This window comes from Streptopelia decaocto (assembly GCF_964273445.1).
Source record: "Streptopelia decaocto genome assembly, chromosome: 1".
In the NCBI taxonomy this organism is placed as follows: domain Eukaryota; kingdom Metazoa; phylum Chordata; class Aves; order Columbiformes; family Columbidae; genus Streptopelia; species Streptopelia decaocto.
Window position 1 is genome coordinate 116260737 of NC_138663.1, and position 19673 is coordinate 116280409.

The 19673-nt window shown below is 37.2% G+C and overlaps 1 protein-coding gene across 3 annotated transcripts in view; it reads right to left on the minus strand.

The window, feature by feature from the left end:
• TRAPPC10 (trafficking protein particle complex subunit 10) overlaps positions 1-19673 on the minus strand; it is a 44823-nt gene that overhangs the window by 24225 nt on the left and 925 nt on the right. Inside the window, exons 1-9 of one of the 3 annotated variants that reach the window (XM_082076287.1) lie at positions 17669-17699; positions 10261-10342; positions 9430-9565; positions 8215-8411; positions 6297-6492; positions 5751-5862; positions 4462-4709; positions 2028-2174; positions 58-172 (exon numbers count right to left, since the gene is read on the minus strand). In XM_082076287.1, coding sequence (XP_081932413.1) covers positions 58-172; positions 2028-2174; positions 4462-4709; positions 5751-5862; positions 6297-6492; positions 8215-8411; positions 9430-9565; positions 10261-10274 — 1165 coding nt within the window. In that variant the 5' untranslated portion in view covers positions 10275-10342; positions 17669-17699. Of the gene's footprint in view, positions 1-57; positions 173-2027; positions 2175-4461; positions 4710-5750; positions 5863-6296; positions 6493-8214; positions 8412-9429; positions 9566-10260; positions 10343-17668; positions 17700-19673 lie in introns of those variants that run through there. The other 2 variants (XM_082076286.1, XM_082076288.1) reach the window with 2 other exon arrangements.

Below are 19673 nucleotides of genomic sequence, written 5' to 3' on the forward strand. Positions count from 1 at the left end.
CTATACATTTAAGACAATGTCACTTATTAGAAAGAATGCGTACATTCCTGGTAATACCTGTTTCAGGGCGTTCTGCTCCCAAACCTGCTAACAGATCAACAGTTCTGTTAAGGTCTTCTGAATTGGGTCCCTTCTCTGACACAAGTCCACACAGATAACCCAGAGATTTTAACTGTAAGAGAAACCAAATGCTTGCTTTCAGTAGGCTACAAAATTAACATTAAACTCCTTTTATTCTACTACATCCTTCCTACAATACATTTCCACTGTTGTCATACTATAATGCTTATAAGATCTGTATTAAAGTTGCTTCATGGAAAAAAAGTAGAGAACCTTTGAAAAGTAACTATTATTCTCAGAGTAGAATTTAATTTTATTAAGAATTAAATTGCATAACAGTTACTGACTCAAATAACATTGGAACACATCATATACACACACCCCCCCACATGCATAACACTTAATCAGAATAAATCCTTCTGGCTTTCCTTATAAACATGGACAAACTTGAAACGTTTGGCAGTTATCGCCAGAGATAATTTCCAATAACTGTGACTGTATTTTTGAAAACTATATAATCAAGAAAGACAGGCTGTCTCCAGTACACTGATTAGACAAGCTTGCAAATTTACCCAAAATATTTGTACTCAGGTGAAAACCTTATTGAAAAAGACATGATTAGCGCAGCTAACAGGATTAAAACAGTGTCACACAACTACCATAAAAGCCCTTCCAGACAGCAGCTGGTACACTTGATCCCCAGAAGTCAGCAAAGGATACTGCCTTAGAGAAGTCCAGTTCTGCTGGTTATTTGATTAAAAAAAGGAAAAAAAAAAAAAAAAAAAAAAAAAGGCCTCCGCTTGTCATATTACTCTACACCATATAAAATAGAGATGGCCATTAACTTTGGGTTTTTTATTCCACTTTTGTCACTAGTTGCCATTCAGTCTGTTCCACCCTACTGCTACTCTTTATCCTAAAATTTTTCCCTTTACCCTTTGTGTCAGAAGAGCCATGAACGGGAGGAACATTTCCAACCCAGGTATATACCTTCCACAGAAATACGTAAGGTGCATCAGAAGAATCTGATGTTCCCATCACCACTTTCAACAACACTTTGTTTCCTTTATTCTCATTTTCTCCCCCCACCCTTTTTTTTTTTTTAACAGCAGAAACTCAAGGTAAATTTTTTTTTCTATGCTTTTGTAATAAAACAAGGACTCCCTAGGGCCAGTTAGAGGATTTCTAAGTCTACTGAAATATGAACAAACTATGAATTAAAATAAATGGAAAATATTCTACAGGTTATACAAACAAGAGGATGAGCCTATGCTGGTATCCAAAAACATCCACAAGGATCACAGTATGCCATTTCAGTAGTTTCTGGAGTTTGTCACCTTTCTAAGCTGTTTTGCAACAGTGGAAAGTAGTAGCAACCTTAGACACCAACTGTTTCACAGAAACAGAGTTATGTGGAACTTGAAAAGGCACTCATATAATTAGGGAAGGGGCTTAACCAAACTGAAAAGGCCACTTAACTTATGGTAAGGGGCAGGAACTGAAAAATTGCAAATTATTACTTATTTGTCTCTTCCACAGACCACCAAGGGTTACAGTTCAAGTGAAGTTAGGGGTCTATTACTAGCATAATAATGAAGTATGTAAACAGACTGCTGCCTCTCTAATTATAATGGTAAATACATCCAAATCTGGGCAGCTTTTCCTGCTATAACTGAAATTCATGCTCCTTCTCTCAGTCAACATGGACTGAACTCATTCTGGAATTTAATTAGCCAGTGGTAAGGGAGGGAGAGACAAAGAGGTAAACACACCCTAGTTATTCCCAAGCCTCATCTGATAGTATGAAAAGTGGATATAAACTTGGATGTCTCATCTATGCTAGATTCAAGACAAGATACAGAACCCCTTATTGAAGTTCACAATAACAAGTGCAAAATCTGTTCCATGGAAACAAATGGTCTACTTCAGGTTTGTAATACCACCACTGCAACACATCATTTGCTCACCTTCTCAGTGGCATAGCTCCACAAGCCAACCGTGTGGGAAACATTTGCTTCTATTTGAGCCCTATCACAGCAGCCTTCTATTCTTTGTAAGACTTCCAAACAACTCAAAAATACCCAACAATCCAAAGCTCCAGGAGGAACAGAGACCTGAAGATGAACAGATAAAATTAACTGGGAAACAAACGTTCGTCAGATGAGACAATACTTCAGCAAAAACTTTTCTTGATACAACGTAGCAGAGCCTCTTAGAAGAGGTTACTCTAAGAATACGCAAAAAACTGGCCAACTCTCATTAACCCCTGAATAATTTGTGTATATTAGCTCATGAAACAAGGACAGCTAAGCAACTAAACAGTGAACATATTAACTAGATTTGATACATTCACCAAGATGAAAGAGAAGGAAAAGAGGACTAATAGGTACTAGTACTTGGAAAAAATCCCAAAACTGGGAAACTAAGCCTAATGAAAGCAGAATTAGGAAATAAAAATCTGCATATATACTACTGCTTTCCTAAGGAGACATCAGATCTAACTGAGACTGAAATTAAAAGTACACTAAGAAGTAGATTCAAAAACCTGAAAAAAGAAAGTGTCCTCCACAACAATAAGTTTGTGAATCAAAGGATAATTATTTGTCCATGACAGATTGCTTAAAGAATGGAGATAAAAACAAATGAATAAACTAAAAGAAACACACAATTAAAAGACCAACAAGAGATTATCAGTCAAGACATAATAAGAAAGACAGAAGAGTTTGATACTAGAATACCTCAAGAATCAAGATAAAGATGAACATAACTAAAGATCTGGAATATAATCATGATAATGGTGTCCCAAAATCCTCTTCATAAACAATGTAAAAATCTTCCTTTTAGAAAGACCATGTAAGTCTTGAAACCCACAATAAACGAGGTAAATGACTAACATAATAGGAAAGCAAGCACAACCTGCAAGCACAATATATTTGTTAAAAAAGTCTGCGTTCTGAAAGAATTTTCAGGAAAAGAAAGATCACAAGAGCAGAGTAGTTTATATTTCTGCTATGTGCTCAGTGACAAGCAGCCACATTAAGAGGTTTGTCTAGTATTAAGAAGAAGGATCACAACAGGGATAACTACATGGTATGCACAAGTAAGTGTTACTGCCTCATAGCCTGAACACCTGCATTCAGTTTGGGTCACCACATCAAGAGAGAAACAGCAGAAATAAGAGACGGTGCAGAGAAGAGCTCCAAACATTGGAGGCACAGGACAGGCTTGGGGTGGAGCAAAAAGGGAACTGCAGGAAGCACCTTCAGAGATTTAGACAGTTGGATGTATTTATTTTGGAAAGAAAAAAAAAAAAAAAAAACTACCTCAAAACACACATAAAACATACCATATATAGGAATTGCATGTTAGTTTTAGAATATATGAAGGTGTCGGCAATACCTCTGAAGCAGATTTTCTGTTGTTAAATGCAAATGAACAGATGGAACTTATGGAACTTACTACCACAATGTCAGACAGGCAAAAGTTAGCAGCTGCTGCTATAATAGCACAGATAAAATTAACAGAGAACCAGACAGCCACAGGATTAAGGACACTTATGAGTTACAAGGTGAAACCCAGAAATATTCTCATGCACACTACACTGCTCTTAAAGATGTATTTCAATTCATAGATATCTGTGGTCATACAAAGAGGATGATCAGTATACAACATCTCTGAAAAAGCCTCTTTAGAGGATTAAAACACACCAGTAGAAACTAAAGTATGGAGGAAGGAGGGGTGAAGTATAGAGGCATGCAATAGAACAAAAAGCTTCAAGTGCTGTCACTTTTTCTCTGTCTCTTCTTCTGTCACTGAATGAGATAGCCAGAGACAGAGATATAACACAAAAGAGCATTGCTGGACACCAAATGGAATTGCAAAGTAAGAACCACAAAAGGCAATCAAAGCAGCATACAACTTGCATGGTAGTAAGAAGCCCCACTGTAGATACTGTTTCTAGGACAAAACTGCTTTTTGTTACAGACCACTAGCCTGCATATCAGCATATTAATCACTCTGCCTCATTTCCTACAATGCAACACTCTTATTGATTGAAATTATGGGAAGTATAATTCAAGAGACTGGTAATAAATCCAGGAAAGAAGCAGACAAATTACCTACCATCTTAAGAAGTTAACTTTCCAGGTGAAGATTAGAATACTTTAAGTAAATACAGGTTTGGTTTTCAGATGTGATGTCTCCAAATGTCTTTCCAAAGACATCCTCATGAAGAAAACATTCAACTGTAGCATTGTTACAATCTGTTATTACAGCAGCATTTTGATATCTCACAGCCAGTGCTTACTGTATTCTGGTCCCCGACATCTGAACTTCAAAAATCTTGTTATATCATAATTGGATAAAATCATTTACATAATGGAATATATGACACTGACTCACTTCTAATAGCTTGAGTTCTTGCACACAGTTGTGAAGAAGCTCCAATGCTCGCTGGGAAACCTCCCATGGCCTCTGCAGGAAGATTAATAACGTGCACTGGCGAGAAAATAGGTAACTACGCAAGTCCAGTAGAGTAGCTTCTTGATTCTGAATTAGCTCTCTCTTCTCCATGTCTATTGGTTTTCGGAGAATTAAACCATTCCAGCTCCTCACTGGCTGGCAAAAAAATGTCAGCCAGTTTGCACCATCTAAGTAAATAAAGTTAATATCCAAGAATCAACCACTGCTTTCTATCAAAGCCTCTTCTTCCTCCCTCCAGAGGTCGTGAGCTGGTTTGTTCCTTCTAAAGTTTATCATATAGATAAATGACTTAATGTCTTGACTTCAAAAACAAAACAAAAAAACAGCAGAACTTCCACAGCTAACTCAATAACTGAATTTCAGAACATTCAAACCCCGTGGGCATTTTGTCTTAATTGGTTATTTGTTATTAGTATAGTGGCAGCCAATTTGTAATGTATTCCTCAGCAATTAAGCCCACCTGAAGCTCAAAACAAACAAGACTTATCTTCTTATATATTTCTTACTCAGCCACCATTGATAGATGTGCCCTCACTTTCAGGTATAGCATCAGGTTCAGTCAGGACAAACATTTCACTGTGATTACTGCTGCACTATATTTTTTTATCAGATTCATAACACAAACCCTATTAAAACTGTTAAATAACACCACATGCTTTAGCTCGTTAAAACAGTTTAAAGTTATTTGATACTTCTTGCACAGTACTTTTCTTGAAGAGAAAGTTAAATCTTCTGTAGTGCAGATTAAACACATATTTCTATTCAGTTTTGTAGTGATTACCAAATGTCTCATGTAATTTGAGGCAAAACTGAATGCATTTTTCCAGGAAGCTCTTTACTGAATAACTTAGCAGCAAGCTCTGAAAGCAGCAACTGTATCACAGTGAGATCGATACTTAGGTAATTACAGAGTTTCAGGACTCTGTTTGTAACGATCCTTGAATAAGAGCAAAATGCAAGTTTTCATTAAATGTTGCATCTAAGCCTCAGAGATGAAAAAGAAAACTTTAATAGAATAGCTGATGTACACTTGAGTTTGCATACAGCGTAAAACAAGAACACAAACTGCCCAGGGCATCTTCATTGTAATGTACCATCTTTTTCTCCCATGAACACATTTGGCACTCAAAGCATTGGCTTGTTTTAACAGAAGTATAGTGAAAAAAGTAATATCCTTATACATATATTTAATGTTTTAAGACACTTACCACCAGCCCCAAAGTTGACAACATATTGAGAAAACAAGGCATCCAGTTCATCGTACTGCACTAGTGCATCCTCAAATTGCTGCAGCATCTCAAAGACGAAAGCCAGTTCTTCCTTTTGACACACAAGCAATACAGGGAGCACATTACTGATATTAGTCATGTCTGGTGTTACAGCCTGCCCCCATTAAATATAAATTACAAGTCTGGGTGTCTTTGCACAGGCACAGTAATGGGACATTCACCCAAAAGTCAAAAGCAACTACTAAACCACTTCCTAGATGCAATCTGTTCGCTTCAGTCAAGGTTCCTGTAACTCTGACAAGCCTGAAAATATTCTGCTTCTGTAACAGCACTGCATTACAACATAATACAAACCTGCTGCAAACAAGATCTAAAAATGCTGCTTTTGTAGCAGTCTTCATATGTCCTGGCCAACCCTCAAAGAATGAACAGAACATTAAAAGTAGTAGAAAGTCAACGACAACAAAAAAATCCACTACTAAAACCGGGACTCAAGTACTTTTGTCAATAAAAAGAGACTCTTACCTGGACCATGAAATACTCGCAGAAGCTCCACCCTGGCTCAGTCCTTTTCTCTCTCAAAGTTCTCATGTCATCTTCAAACTTGCCTAAGTTTTTGGTAAAAGACATGAGAAGCAATGTCCTGAGTTTGGTCAGGAAGGCATTCCAAGATTCCTGAGAACGGGAAGAGTCTTTCAAAGGGTCAGAAAGTACCACACATCTGTAAAGAGATTGATGAAATGTATTTTTGAGGAGGCAAACATAAAATTCACATACAAATGCAGAGTTGAATATTATGCACACCTGACAGATTCAAAATAACAAAATTCAGTTTTTAATTCAACTCTAATCAGTGGAAAAAAAACAAGACTGAGGGTTATGTACGTTTGTTTAGGGATGGGAGGGTACATTGGGGTTTGGGGATTTTTTTTTTGTTTGGCTGGGTTTGGGTGGCTTTTTCAGTACTTTTCCATGTATGTTTAAGGCTATAATATAGTTTATGGAGAAAATTCAGTGTTTTCCACAAAATGAGTACTGTAAAGCTTTACTTTTTCTGAAGCAAATAATGGATACATTATTCCAATTAAACTTAAGTAGTGCTGTATCTACCCAAGAAAAGAAGTCTGCTTTACAATACAATCAGCAGAACAGTAATTATAGTTACTCCTGGCAAGGATTATGCAAAATACATATCGAGATCCATTAGATCACATACAGTTAGCCTTTCCTAAGTCACTTAAAATAATCATCCATAATACATACTTACAGTATCTCAATTTGTTTTTACACATTCTATGTGGTAAAACTGCTTTTCTTGGAATATAAATAAATAAACAGATCCCATTAATTCACAAATAAACGATCCTTTTTGAGAACATTCTCTTTCCTCAGTTTTTCTATCACAATTTAGTAACATTCAAAAAATTACTGATATATTTAAAGGCAAGAAGATCTCTCATCCAAGTAACAGACCATTTTTAATTAGAAAAGTCATTTTATCCTATGGCAAAATAATTAAACTGAGCAAATCCATCAGTTAGAAACCAAAAGCAAGCTGAATCACAGCTGTTGAAACTATTTGTCCAAGTAATCCTGTAAGATACCAAACACTGTCTAGGCACAAAGAAAGTGCTATCAACATACCGCGTGTCATAACATGCTGACCTGCCAGTCAATATCAGTTTGCACCAAGGTACAATGAGTGCTTCCATCCACCCTTTTCAACTTCAAATGTTTACCCTGTCACTCATTCTTAGGGGGAAAATCTCCCATTCAAAGTTAACTTTGGAGGTTAATATAAAAAAAGGTAATAATATAGATTCAGTTCAATGTTTCAGAATAAAGAAGACAGTATCTATTAATGTTGGTTTCAAATTAAGATTTGTGTAGTGTTTTGACTTTAATAAAAGCAGGAACAGTTTCATATATACAGTTATTTTCCTTAGAATAAAAACATCTGAGGAAACTAGTTTTAAGTCAATTATCTCATAGTGGAAAGGTGATCAAGTGAAAGGCAGAAAAATACAATGGTAAAAAATAAGCCTATTGACTTCATATTCTGCCCTCACCTCACTCCCACTACCTGGAATTCTGGTAACACTTTTGTAAGCAGCTAAGCAAACAAAAAATCCTGAATTTCTAAAAACTTATTATCACCACACTGTTCCCCTTAAACCTCTCTTAGCCAGGAGCAGATACTGGAAGGCTTTCTGAGACACATTTCAAAGCCACCACAAACCCAAGAAGAGCTGAAAATTAACTTCTCCCTTTATTGTTGGTGTCAGCCTTCTTCAAAGCACAGGTCTTACGGTACCATCAGTACGAATACTGGACATCAAGGAAAATCCTTTAATGAGCAAGGAAATCATTACACGGGGAGACGAGTTCTTATATCAGCACTCTAATCAAAGATGAACATGTTTGCAAGTAAAAGAATGCTTACCTGTCACTTTGTTTGTTACAGAAGTCATTTCTTATTTTATCTACTATAGAGGTTCGGGGAAGGATATTTGTTTTGTTCTTTTTCTTGGCATCACTCTCAACTACCACAATTAGCCAGTCTACTGAGTTGTGAGCTTTGAGAACATTCTGCCACTTGGTGATGTCATCCTTGACTGTAGTTTTGTACACTTCTGTGTCCTGGGATGAGAAGTAGTGAATCATCAAATCAAACAGACATTCTGAACAATCTCAAAAGGCAAACTTTTGTCCAATAGAAGACAAACAGAAAGGCATATCTTAGTGACAATAAATTAATTTACTGAAAGAAATCAAACGAGACAAAAACATGCCTGAAATTACAAAGCTCAACTGTTTTATTCTCACATAGTACCAGAAGAGCAACATCTGTGCCGTCTGATACTGCTCAAATGTTAAACTGTTTAAAAGCTTTTTCATAAAAATAAAAATAAATAAAATAAAATAAAATAAAATAAAATAAAATAAAATAAAATAAAATAAAATAAAATAAAATAAAATAAAATAAAATAAAATAAAATAAAATAAAATAAAATAAAATAAAATAAAAATAAAACAAAAACAGAAGTCTGGCACTTTTCTGGCTTCTAGGATAGTTTTACACAGATCAGTTCAGACAGCTCTTAAGGCTGTTCTGGATACTTTTTGATTGGTCATAAGACACCAATCAAAAAGTAGTGAACTGCAGATAAACAAGATGGAGACATTCCAAATCTTGCCCACTTTAGACTGCTGACATGTACTAATACCTGACACATATGGAAGATGAACTGAAGAAAAAATACACATCTTAAGATTTAATCTTGTGAATAATTCAATCATCCCTGAAATAATCTGGCCACATTTCTGTATTACAAAGCAAGTGTGCTGTGCTACTGCAGTAACACTCTTAGATCTTGGGGTTTTTTGTGACAAAGTACCAAAAACAGGTTATTCAAAAGCCCGTCCTCTTAGTGTCAAGCAACAGTACAAAGAAATATGGCTTATGGTAAAAAGTACTCAAGCTGACTAAGTTTCACTTCCAACACATTGGGTATGCATGCTTATGCAATGCAGACTTATTGTAAAAGTAAGCATGGAAAACAAATTAAAAATAACAGAGAGGACAAGCAGAAAGTCAAAACAACTTCATTTTAAAATCTGAGTACTCAGTTTTTCATGCTGTTTTCCTAACACTTACACAACATTCTGTCCAATAAATATGGAGAAAAGGAAAAGTCAAAAGGGCCTTATTCCCCTCTTTGGGTAGTAGCTCCTCTTTGAACTGAACGAAGTTGGATTCTAGATGAATCATCTTCGGAGCACGGCCATAAGACCTACAAAGTTTAGAAACTGAAATTAGTCATGAGACATACCCAGCAGAATACAAAAATGAGCATGTATTTTGGTGGACAAATACTGACAAAGAAAACTCAAACCACACTTACTGCAGTTTGTATAAAGTTAACTAAAATTTCATATCACTTGAAATAAAATAGTTGCTCCTTTTTGCAAGAACAGGAGCTAGAAGCTTTTCAGCTTTTATTAAAAGATTTTCTGTGCCTTTTAGACCTCTAAAAGTAAAAGATTCCAAATAAGAAAATGCCCAAAATTGTTTTTTCCAGTCAGAAAACAGCATTCCGTACCAAACTTTTTGCAGGAAAATACATCTAATTGCACGTAAGTTCTACCTATATTCTAATTAAGAAGAAAGCATGTCACTTTGAGAACACTGCTGCCAAAGCACATCAAAGCACACACAAAGATAAAGCCACAAACCACAAAACCAAAAAGAGAAACACAGCATTACTACCATTTTTCTTTAGATGAAGTTCAACAGGCGAAGTACGGAAATCATCATCCTGAAGCCCATGGCATTCACCTTGATTATCTAAGTTCTCCTTTCATCATGTCAGTTGCTACATTCAGCTCAAGTTATGGTAAGAGCTTCTCAGAGTACAAAAAAACTCACACTTTCCCAAGTCTAAAACCACACACTGAAACAGTATGACAGAATCAAATATAAGTTTACCTCCTCCATTCCATGGGTTCTCTAGGAAGCTGCTGAGAAAGTGTAGGATACAGGGAAGTAAATAAATTCTGATCTCCAGCACCTAAAAGTGAAAGGCATCACTTTATTATCATGTGCAAATTACAGAAAATATTAATAAGCCATAATATTAATGGTTTGGGGTTTTTTTGAGTAAAAAGATGTAGTCTTGTCTGCTATGTGGAAACCATAGTCTAGCACTTAATACATTAAATCACATGTTCTCACAACCTAATACAACACTTTTAAGAAGGCACATAATACATATGCTGTTACAACTTCCTGTGACAATTTTCTACATAAGCTACATAATCCATATACCAAAGAGAGTATCATCCATATAGCTTACCCAACTCTGAAAACTAAACAAGGTACTTAGCCGGAGTCATTGGCTAAACAAAGTATATTTTAAAATCCTCAGAATTTAACCTTCACAAACCAGAAGACTGGTTAGACAGTGGTTCACATCCCTTCTGTAGCTAGGCCTACTATGAGAAAATGAGCATTAGCACATGTTCTGTGCTTTACTGGGTCTGATTTCTGTCTCCCCATTATTCTGGGCTGCCCAAAGAGGTTGTGGAGCCTCCTTCTCTAGAGACATTCAAAACCCACCTGGACACATTCCTGTGCGATCTGCTCTGGGTGAACCTGCTTTAGCAGGTCGGTTGGACTAGATGATCTCCAGAGGTCCCTTCCAACTCCAAACATTCTGTGATTTTGTAATACAAAGCATCTCCCTGCCCACAATGCTCTCCTTGCTGCCACCAGGAAGATCAGGTCTGTTAACACAGTGCAGGCCCCCTGGAACTGCCCCTACACTGACACAGGGACCTGTGGTTAGGCTTTAATCACTTGGGCTTTGAACAATTGCATTCCTGCTTAGTAGATGAGGGAAAGGCTGTGGATGCTGTCTGCCTGGACTTCAGTAAAACCTTTGACACAGTTTCCCACAGCATTCTCCTGGAGAAACTGTCTGCTCATGGCTTCGACAGGCATGCTCTTTGCTGGTAAAAAACTGGCTGGCTGGCTGGACCCAAAGAGTTGTGGTGAACAGATGCAAATCCAGTTGGCAGCCAGTCATGAGTGGCATTCCCCAGGGCTCAGTATTGGGGCCAGTTCTGTTTAATCTCCTTATCAATGACCTGAACAAGGGTAGGATGGCCACACAGAGGGATCTGGACAGGCTGGATCAACAGGCCAAGGCCAACTGTATGAGGTTCAACAAGGCCAAGTGCTGGGTCCTGCACTGGTGTCATAACAACCCCAGGCAGTGCTACAGGCTCGAGGAAGAGTGGCTCGAAAGCTGCCTGGCGGAAAAGGCCCTGGGGGTGTCAATTGACAGCCGGCTGAACATGAGCCAGCAGTGTGCCCAGGTGGCCAAAAAGGCCAACTTTAGCTTTAAGTATCCAGAAAGCAAATAACCAAACCATTCATGATCGTTCACCTTCACCCTCTTATGTCTGAATTAAGTGTATCGTATGAAATCTTATTTAAGACTATAAACAAATGTCTACAATTAATACTGAAGCAAATGTTAGTCATATTGTTAATGCTGGCTTATACCAAGTAACATCATCTCTCTGAGCTACCTCATGGAGAACAGTCTATTGATTTGCAACTCATTACTGCCCACAGAAAGTGAAACATGGCTTAGTGATTTAGCAACAGCATGATGACCGCATCAAAATGATAGCCCATCAAGCTGAAGCCTGAAAGAATGAACCATGTATTTTACCTCTGAAGCATAACAAAGTGCTCTTTCTGTACTGCACCTAAAAATCCAATGTATGCCACAAAAAAAAGTTTCAGAATTCAGCATCTTGAGTAAAAAGGATTATTCCAAAACACAGAGGAACTACTGAATGATAATGTTTAAGCACCCTGCTATTCCAGACAACCACATCACATTATCAGCTTAAGAATGGCATATTTGCTCTAAAACTTGAAATTTTTTACTCCTGCACTGGTTTTGAGGGTGTATGTGTTTTATGATCAATGCAAGACTGTCCTCTAGGATTAGAAGAAAAAGGAGAACAGGCCTGATGCAAAATACATCAGCTATGTTTTGCATACAGACCAAACACTGCTACCACGTATACATAACACCCAAAGGACTATCACATCTCAGGTTCTGCTCAGCTACACTCTGCATCTGTTATAATAAGCACATTTGAGCTGCTCAAGTCAAGAACACTAAAAACTAAGTTATAAGCAGTCCAAACTCGCACAGCACTGACACAGGACAAACACCAAGAATGGTTGGTAGTAAGGACTTGTAAAGGCCATAAAGACTGGCAAGAGGCACATTAAATTGTGAACCACTTGCTACTGTACTGCAGGGAGTGAGGGGAGTAACTCACAGGAACTAAACAGTAAAAGCACAACATTCCCAAATAACAAACCAAACCACAACAAAAACCACATCCACAAACAAAAAACTGAAAGATCACTCTAGATTTGAAATGATGATGTACAAGATTCCTATGACTCAAGACACCTTAAGCATGGCAGAAGTCTCGTTCTGTTGTGTATATAAGCCTCTGAAGCATCAGTAGTTCCTGCCTCCATGATGTACTTTCCAAAATACTATTTTAAAACAAACAAACAAAAAAAAAAAAAAAAACCCAAGCACCACTACAGGAATTTTTGCTTGTATCTGACTTAATTCTATGAATTTTGAATGACACATTTCAAAAACATAAGTAAGCCTGGAATCCAAACTTACAGCAAACCCCAGAAGTCTGCACAAAAGTCTGGAAATTACTTCAACAATTTTCTTGTAGGTTTTTTTGTGGGTTTTGTTGTTGTTTTTTGGGTTTTTTTGGTTTGGGGGAGGAGAAGAAAGGGGGTGTTTTGGTTTGTTGGTTGGTTTTGTTTCAGTGAGTTTAGTTGTTTGTTGGCTTGTTTTTAAAGGAAAAAAAAAAAAAAAAGGAGACAGAATAATGTGGCCAGATACCTAAGCAAAACTGTATTGCAGCAAATTTATTTCAGTGGATCACAGAATCACAGAATGGTTTGGGTTGGATGGAACCTTACAGCTCATCCAGTCCAACCCCCCAGCCATGGGCAGGGACATCTTCAACTAGATCAGGTTGCTGAAAGCCTCGTCCGCCTGGCCTTGAACGCTTCCCAGGATGGGGCATGCACATCTTCTTTGGACAAATTGTTCCAGTGCTTCAACACCCCCATGGTGAAGAATTTCTTCCTTATGTCTAATGTAAATCTACCCTCTTTCACTTTAAAGCCATTACACTTTGTCCTATCACTACATGCCCTTGTAAAAAGGCCCTCTCCAGCTTTCTTGTAGGTCCCCTTTAGGTACTGGAAAGCTGCTCTCTTCTTGAGGCTGAACAACTCCAACTGTCTCAGCCTGTCTGCATAAGAGAGGTGCTGCAGCCTTCATCATCATCTTCACACCCCTCCTCTGGACCCTCTCCAACAAGTCCATGCCCTTCTCATGTTGGAGGCTCGAAAGCTGGACACAGAACTCCAGGTGGGGTCTCATCAGAGCAAAGCAGAGAGGCAGAATCACCTCCCTTGACCCACTGGCCAGGTTCCTTTTGATGCAGCCCAGGATACAACTGGCTTTCTGGGCTGCAAGCACACATTGCCAGCTCATGTTGAGCTTCTCATCAACCAACATCCCCAACTGCTTCTCCACAGGGCTGCTCTCAATCCATTGTGATAGGTCTCAACACTAAGCCCTCACTCAAAGGATTCTCAGTAATGAAGGAAAGTGGCTCCTAGCCAAAATGTAAAAGATGATCAGACACAGCTGAAAAGGCAAAGGATGTGCACATACGAGAAAGAAAAGTAATTCTTGAATCCTATCATGACTAAAACCAAGTGCCTTCTAGAGAAAGTTTTTCTTCTTTTAGAATCGACAGAATTAAATAAAACCTAAATATTCAACAGAGTTGACAACTAGGAAGTAGCCTTAAGGAGTCATCCTTTATCACTCAAAACACAATAAAAAGTGTACATATTTTGATTTACTATATTAAGTTTGTCTAATACAATTATTTTATAAATAACATTAATCTAATTAGATGTAATAGATTTGCAATATTTCAAATTTATATATATATTTGTACTATTTTAAAATACATTTTACAACTTCTCTAATTTGTATAATAAATCTAATCAATATTTTTAATTGTTTTATTTTAATACTTTATGCTATTTTTTACAATAGAAAAAAAACATGCCAATCTACAGCCTCTGGAGCACCTATCTCAGCTTTTATGTCATATAAGGCTGAATTAATCTACTGGATGTTAACACACATACTAAATATAGAAAAAAACACAGGAATTCTTTAAGTGATACCACTCCTGTAATTTCGTATGCGAAGTGGTAGCACTTATTTTAACTAGTGAAAATAGAAAGCAGTAATATTCAAATGATATACGTTTAAAAATACTTCTGGAGAAAGGGAAGGAGAAAGCACATGTTCCCTTTGTTTCCACATTACAAAGTTCAGAAGCCATGCCCTTCGTCTACTTACCTATACAGTTCACAAACAAATTAAGACAAAGAGGTATCTGTCCAGATATCACATGCAAATAAAGGAGAACCACCTTAAAAGGGTTTTATGATACGCCTAAATCAAACACCTACTCAGATAGTGCAAATTAAAAACATTTCTATGAACTTCAAAGACTTGATGTCCATCAACTTGACATCCAAAATATTAAGATAGCCAGGTCAGGCAAAAGGGGAACAAAATTTTCTCAATTGATCCTTGCTTCTGAACATGGCTGCAAAAATTTGTTACATAAATCAAGTAAAGCATGTCTGTATCTTTTGCTCAAGGACAGGATGTATCTCCATATAGCAGCTCAGAACCATAAACTTAATCCTGGGGAAAAAATCCTCAAAATTGCATTAGCCAATAACTGAAATGGACAGCTAATGCCAAAGCACCCTTTGGTCAGATTACAGCATAGTGCAAAGGTGACTGAGTATCTTAGTCCAGAAGAAAACAAGAATGTTCAAACTACTAATTTTTAAAATTTTATGCTATTGGTCCCATATTTTTCTCTATTCTTTCCTCCTTGTCTTTCTCCCTGACATTTTGGTAGATCAAGACAACATAGCCATTCTCTCTTCCCTTTACCCCTATCTAGGACACCTGTTCTGCTGCAAAGCTGTATGGGCACAATACGAGAACCAGAATGACCACCTTACCAGGACTTCCAAGAAGAACCTGCACTCTTTGTGGCAGCTGTCCGATACAAACGAACCATAAAATATCGATATTTTTTAGTTCGATGCCTGCCTAAAAACACCGTAATTCCCAATAATCTATTTTTTCTAACACTTTATGAATTTCTAAGATGCTTATAGGCTTTGTCACTGCAGCATATGAATATCCCACAATTATTTTTTTTTTCCACTAGAGAAAATTATCCCAACCCACTAACTACACGGGCAGCGTAAAATGATGACTAAAGTAGACAAATATTTTTCTTTGATACCAATGACAAACTCAGTCAACTGAGATAAAAGGCTTCAAATACCTTTAAAAGAGCTCAGTGCCATGACTACACTTTGGTGTGGTTTTATTTAGTCCTTAAGCTCAAACATCACTCACAGCTAAACTTTCTGGTCCCACTTATTTTTCCACTGGTTAAAAGTTCTGATGTGAATATTTTTTCATAATTCACTAGCCTATTATAAGTGGATCACCTCAAGTTTTAGAAGGCTTGTGGGGTTTTTGTATTTGTTTCTTTTAAAGGTCCCCCTCCCCCTCAACCCAGACTGATGTTCCAAAGAGGCCTAAAAACTGAAACAAAAGACTGTATCACAGCACATTCTGAACATGGACCAGATGAAAGTGATGCTTCTCATTCTCTCCACAGATTATATAAAGTTCATTGTACTAAGACAGAATATTGACAGAACAAATATGTACACACACAATACATAAACAGATACTACGGGCTGATAAGGAATATTCAACAACTGCATGAAGATAATTACAAAAGAACAGCTTGGTAGGAAAGCTTTGAAAAACCTGTAATTACTTGATTTAGCAGGATTATCTTCAGTTTCCAACCTCCTCTTCATATGGATAGACAGAGCTAATAATTTAAGTGCAAACCAGCTACAAAGAGACGAGCTCTGTCATCAGAACACTTGGCTAATATATATGTACAAGAACACTATATTAAAGTTCCAAAGGCTTTCTCAAATTAAAGTTTCCAACAGGACTCATGACAAAGAAGCAATATGGTTTAGGTTTCCTAGGAAAGTAATTTGTGTTGTGTTAAAGACTACGGCTGAATTGCTTTAAATAGTATGTCAAACCAAGACTGTAAAGAAACTACCCAAGTTCAAGCCATCTGATGGAAACACTGAACTTGCCTCTTCAAATAAAAAACTATTAATGATGCTGAAAATAGTGTTTCTACAGCAGTGAGAAAGCTAGAATCTGACTCCAAATGCTTTGCAAACATACAAGGTCTGGCAGCAACAAAGAAAAGTTCCTATAAACTTGAACTGCAAACAGGCAAGGTAACGTGCCAGAGCGAGCATAATGACCGCTGGACAGTGAAACTGTGAGTCTACGGTCTAGTAAGACCAACAATATGAAAACATGATTCAAACTAATTTGGAAAGGAGTCATCAAGGCACTCAGGCCTAACTGACAAGAATGTTTTAATACCAAATGGCATGCTGCCATCTTAAGAAAACTGAAAAAATATAGAGGAACAGCATCTTCCCGTGACTATACTACTTCTTCCACACTTACAAAATATAGTTGCCTGTTTGCCTGAAGAAAATGTCTTTAGCAGTTATTGGTTAGACAGTTTGCCTAGTTGAATCCTATTAATCTAAACTCTCTATTACAACTACGGGATTCTACCAGTAATACAAATACCATATACAAGGCTAATCCATCTACAGACAAATCCTGAGGACAAAATTACTACATTACAGTACTAACATGAAAAGAATAATGACAAAAACTGCATTTGCAATTGGCATAAAATATACAAGCCAAGTGGAATCTGCCATTTTTGTTCTATATGCCCTAGCCTAGGCATTATACATAGTGCTGAATTCAGGATTGTAGCAAATAACTACTGTTACAATACAGACTAACTCACAGATTTGAAAACATAACTCTCTTTACCAAAGAAACATTCCTTTCAGAGTACCGTCAAATTTATTTCAAGTAGATAAAAATATTTGTTTACAAAACATCTCTGGTATGCACAGTGTTGAAAATAAGTTTCATTCCAAACATAACTCTCTTTGGTTCTCCCTTATTAAGAATAAACCCTAAGTGTTAACAGGAATATTTCATGATACAACTGTTTAGCTGACAGAGATTACCCTAAATCTTGTAGCAAAAGGAAATACTTATGTTCCAAGACACAACCTCACTTAACCTTCACTCTTCATATAATCAAAAACTGGCCATCCCCTTGCAGGTCTGTTTTCCCTCATGTGCACCTGTTAGGTGGGGCAGTTAGCCCAGACATCTCCAAGTGCCTGAAATCAGAACCACAAAACAAAAGATAAACTGTATTTTTTGAACACCTGCTAATATAATGGCTTTGAATGTGTCTTCCAGCAAACCAATACGAAGCAAACAGTTCTTTCCCTGGAAGATCAAGCTTCGTCTCCTTACTGGCAATATAATGCTTAGAAGAGCTTTCCTCCAAGTAAGTAATTTTTGTTTAATGCATTTGTTTGAAATACTACAGTCTCTAAGTACTCCACTTCTCTGGAGAGAGGAAAAAAGGAAACTTAAACAGCTGAAGCAAAACACGTTCTCCATTAAAAGCAAATGTTTTCATTTAAAAATGGTAGCAAGTCACTCTTACTACATTCACTGGAGAGGTCATCTCTGAGAACTTTTGCTCAATTATTTTCTGAGTTAGGTTGTCTCAGACCAAGCCATTCTAGTCCATACCAGTAGAGACTCCACTGTCATACTTGTTCACAGCCCCAGAAATGATTCATTTAGTCTAGTATAACATCCACCTTGTATCTCATTTATAAGTATGCTGGTACCACACTGTATAGTGATAAGTCCAAAACATTTTGCAACCCTAAAGTACATTCACTCACTATTTGAAATTAATATTTCTTTCCATATGTGATAATTTGGCTTGAATGAAATCTGATAAAATTTGATGTTTGGAATTCTGAGAACTTCCTTGCACAAAGAGGCCAGAGTGCTCTTCTGCATTTACCAACAAAAAAGCAAGCCTGAGGTAAAACTGCATGTACTTCAACAGATTGCAAGATACGTTACTTACTCAAATCACACAGAAACAGTAAGGACTGACATGTACCACCACCCCCTTTCTCCTCATATACACACACATAGTCTCTAGTTCTGAATACATGATAAAGCCAGAAAATCTAGAAAGCAATCCACCACCACCTGAACAGCAGCTAACATGAACAAGGAAGACAACAATATCCTTCAGATGTTTCTGAGGTGTACATTTTTCTGACTTTAAACCTGAAGTCAAATGGATTTCAAAAGTCTTGAAGTAGGTGAGTACAGAAGATTCAATACAGAAACCACTGACATCAGTTTATAAACTGCATCCAAAATATAAGAAGTTTAAGAAAGAAAAAAAGTACATTTATAAAATAAATCTGAGTTCCATATAGTTATGAGGTTACAGTTGGGCATTTTTTCTAAACACCAATATCAGTCTAAGACCTTAATCATCAATAAATGCTTCCTTCATAATAAGACAACACACACCTGTGAAATAGTTTCTATTTCACATGCACATAAAGCATTCCCAGTGTTTTACTGATAAAGTACAAATTTGTAGTTTGTTATGTCATCGATAGAGATACCTTTGTAATAATGAACAGCCACCGGTTACTTTTTGTTTAAAAAAAAAAAGACAATTATCTACGCTGATCTCATTCACCTTTTTCATTAAAAGCATTACAGATGTAGTTAGAACAGACTATTTCAGTCGGAAGGGGCCTGCAACGATTGTCTAGTCGGACTGACCAGGGCTGAGCAAAAGCTAAAGCATGCCATTAAGGGCGTTGCCCAAGTGCCTCTTAAACACTGACCACCTCTCTACAAAGCCTGTTCCAGTGTTTGACCACCCTCTTGGTAAAGAAGCGCTTCCTAATGTTCAGTCTAATTCATGTGCTTGTTTTAAGTGAACTTTATGTGCAACCCTCTATACCTGTACGAGCACAGGAGCTCACGTTTTACACCAGGACCAGAGCACACATGCCTCAGCTGCCTCCCTCTGACACCTGAAAGAACTAATTCATTGCTGGAACCACACAATCTGGTTTGTTAAATAAATTGTGTTAGAGGCAAAACCAAAGCAAAGATTAAATTATAATGTCACTGGGAATCTGTCGGTGGGAATCTCTCCTCACCACAGAAGATG